The 2,978-nt window shown below is 37.4% G+C and overlaps 1 protein-coding gene across 1 annotated transcript in view; it reads left to right on the top strand.

Moving 5' to 3' along the window:
- Nucleotides 1-1,537, top strand: part of MARCO (macrophage receptor with collagenous structure) — a gene marked incomplete at its 3' end in the record, with an annotated part of 9,257 nt that extends 7,720 nt beyond the window's left edge. Inside the window, 3 exon segments of the mRNA XM_072417653.1 lie at nt 3-47; nt 375-464; nt 1,376-1,537. Coding sequence (XP_072273754.1) covers nt 3-47; nt 375-464; nt 1,376-1,537 — 297 coding nt within the window.
- Between the last annotated feature and the right edge of the window lie 1,441 nt (nt 1,538-2,978).

Raw genomic sequence — 2,978 nt, 5'->3', positions numbered from 1 at the left:
AGGAATGAAGGGAGACACAGGGCAGCCAGGAGTTAAAGGACTACCAGGTGAGAGCAAACACTCTATGAGAAGCTTATTCTTGAATTCCATAAGTATGTTTTTCAGTTGTTGGGTTGAATGAGGTAGGATTAGAACTCCTGTTAAGTTTTTACTGCTTGTTCATTCAGAGGAATTTATTTATATATTATAGAATATATTTTATAGAAATAAAATTATGACTAACCTTCCCCTTTTAACATTTCCCCACTCTGTTAAAAAGTAATAAAAAGTTTGACTTTTCTTACACGTTTAAGTTGGAACCAGACCAAAATGAGAAATAAAACTTCTTTAAGTTGATGCAACCTTATAATTTACTGAGATCTGTCACTCTACAGGACTCAATGGTTTACCCGGGAGCAAGGGACAGACCGGAATTCCTGGCCCACCAGGGCCGAAGGGGGAGAAAGGAGGTCCTGCGATTTCAGGTAAGGTCTAATGCCATACTAAGTAAATTGAGCAAACAAATAATTGGAATTCTTGTAATTAGAGGGGCTGGGAGCTAATTCCAGTAAGAATGTCAAATTGAAATTAATTTTGTCAAAAAAGCTATAAATGGATTATGGCTTGGCTGTTTCAACCTTATATAGTCATATGTTATGTGTGTCATTGACAAGCATGGTGTATGATAATGGACACAGGCAGCAATACCTTAAGCACCCTTACTTAGAATTGGTGTTACTATTGTTAAAAAAACATAATTGGTTGGGCGTAGTTAGTACAGTTGTCCCACCAATAAACCATACTACCCTACCAAGCACATCTTTCATGGGTAAATACCTTCCCCATCTTCCAGTATTTTATACTATACTATACTATACTTCCTGATGCTGCAAACCCCTTATAAGAACAAAATTGTGCCAGGTCCTGTGTACGGATGTGCATTAAAGCTGGATTTTTGGGAAACATGCTTTATCCCTATTCGGAACTATAAAGATGTACCTAGATATTGTATTATAGTGTAACCTTGTCATATCCACAGTTAAGTTGGCTCACAATAGAACTAATTGTGGTGTTCATATTTATGTGCTGGACTGTAGTCATCTCCAATCAAAAAGAGGCCAGAAAAATGCATGCAGCAAAAATTGGGCACCTTAGTACAGCTCTAAGCAAACCTGAAATGTAATAAAATACAAAGAGTATAAACATGAGAAAGTAGCAGAATGCAAGCTTGAAGGGATTGGAACAAACCCTGATTCGTGGAAGAGGTGTGTTTTTTCAGACTTTCCTATGTTACTGACAAAAGCCCATCAATAAAACATGTTGAGTATACATAGTTTATATTGCAGAACATTGAAAGTTCACTGAGAGTTTATTATATCTTGTTCTGTTTTCCTAGATATTGTGCGGATCATTGGAGGGAGAAAAGGTCGCGTGGAAGTTAAACACAATGGCGAGTGGGGAACAATCTGTGATGATGAGTGGGATGTTAATGATGGAAAAGTCATCTGTAGGATGCTGGGCTACACACAAGTTGTGTCAGCATTTACTGCTGGTGGAGGTGAGAAGTGATCATCATCGAGTTTTTCTGCTGTGACTTCCTTCCGTGGTGCTAGGGGTGAATGACCTCCAGTATCACCCTGTATATGATGTGTAAAGGGAATGCACATCTCACATTTACGTTTCATGTACACAGAATACAAAATCTTATCTATCTAAAAGGAGTACAGAATTTAGGAATTATTCAGTCTCATCCAGGAGTCCGCAATACATTTTAAGAAGTCATTAAATATTATTTCAAACAATTTAAACCCATTTAAAAAAAACAAAACAAAAAGCTCCAAACTAAACAAAATCTGAGCAAGGCTGAAACAGAAACCCTTCACCATGCATGTAGCCTTTTTTCCAAAAATTACCAGGATAACAAAATCTAAAGAGTGTATAAACAACCAATGAAAAAGACACTCACCCTGAAAAGAGAACTACACCAAAGTTCTTATCCAGATCCCCTCTGACATCCATTCCCTCCTTAGACCCTGAGGTTTTCCTGCCACGTGCGAAATATCATTTACTACTATCTCAACATTAGAGTGTAAGCTCCTCTGATGCAGAGACTGATGTGAATGACAAAGTGTTCTCTGTACAGCACTGTAGTATATGTCAGAGCTAGATAAATTTATTATATCAGTATGTGACTATGGTAGGGAAAATAGATTGGAATGGAATATTGTGCAGAGACTGATGTGAGGGGTTCTCCATTTCCTGAACATTAGCAGATAATATATAAATCTGGAGGACCTTCCCTGCCACGCCTACTTATCACATATCACCTGCCATATCCAGGCCTACGTATCACATGTCTATCGCATTGTCTGTAAAGTTTCTATCCTGCTGGTTGGCTGCTTCTGGATCACATCTGTCTTAGGATCAGTTCACATCTATGTGCATGTAGTTTGCTCATGTAGATGGAGTTTGTCCCATAGTTGAAAGCTATCACCTAGATTTATGTGCACTAAAAACATTTTTTCTTAATTTTTACTGGCCTACTGGAGCACTGGAAAAAAAAAACTTTGGTGGGCCCTAGTGATATGCCTCCGAAATGTTCATTTTTGTGCCTTGGCCCCTGCAGCCTTAAATAATAAAGCTTTCTGTTGGGCCCTTTTTCTCATCTTAGTGGGCCCCAGGTTCCCCGTCCGACCCTGTATATGATATGGCATCAAATGTGTAATATATGTAATTTCTCCAGCTGCTGATCTGACTGGTATAATAAATGTCAGGCGAGCAAAAGAACTCATTTTAGAACAATTCTTACAACTGGTAATGGTTTGAAGTCCTTATGACTTTTTAATGTTGTTTTATACCAATGCTTTGTATCTGTTTACATAATGTCAGCTTTGTTTTACTCATATTGTTTGATATTTGTTTTTAAACGTTTTTATTTTTTCATTTTGAATGTGTAAAATAAATTCATAAAAACAACTCGTTTCCTTTTTATAGTTATT

The sequence above is a fragment of the Pyxicephalus adspersus genome, chromosome 7 (genome assembly GCF_032062135.1).
Source record: "Pyxicephalus adspersus chromosome 7, UCB_Pads_2.0, whole genome shotgun sequence".
NCBI classification, from domain to species: Eukaryota; Metazoa; Chordata; class Amphibia; order Anura; family Pyxicephalidae; genus Pyxicephalus; species Pyxicephalus adspersus.
Note: the sequence above shows the minus strand (reverse complement) of the source record. Positions and strands in the feature narration are given on the sequence as shown.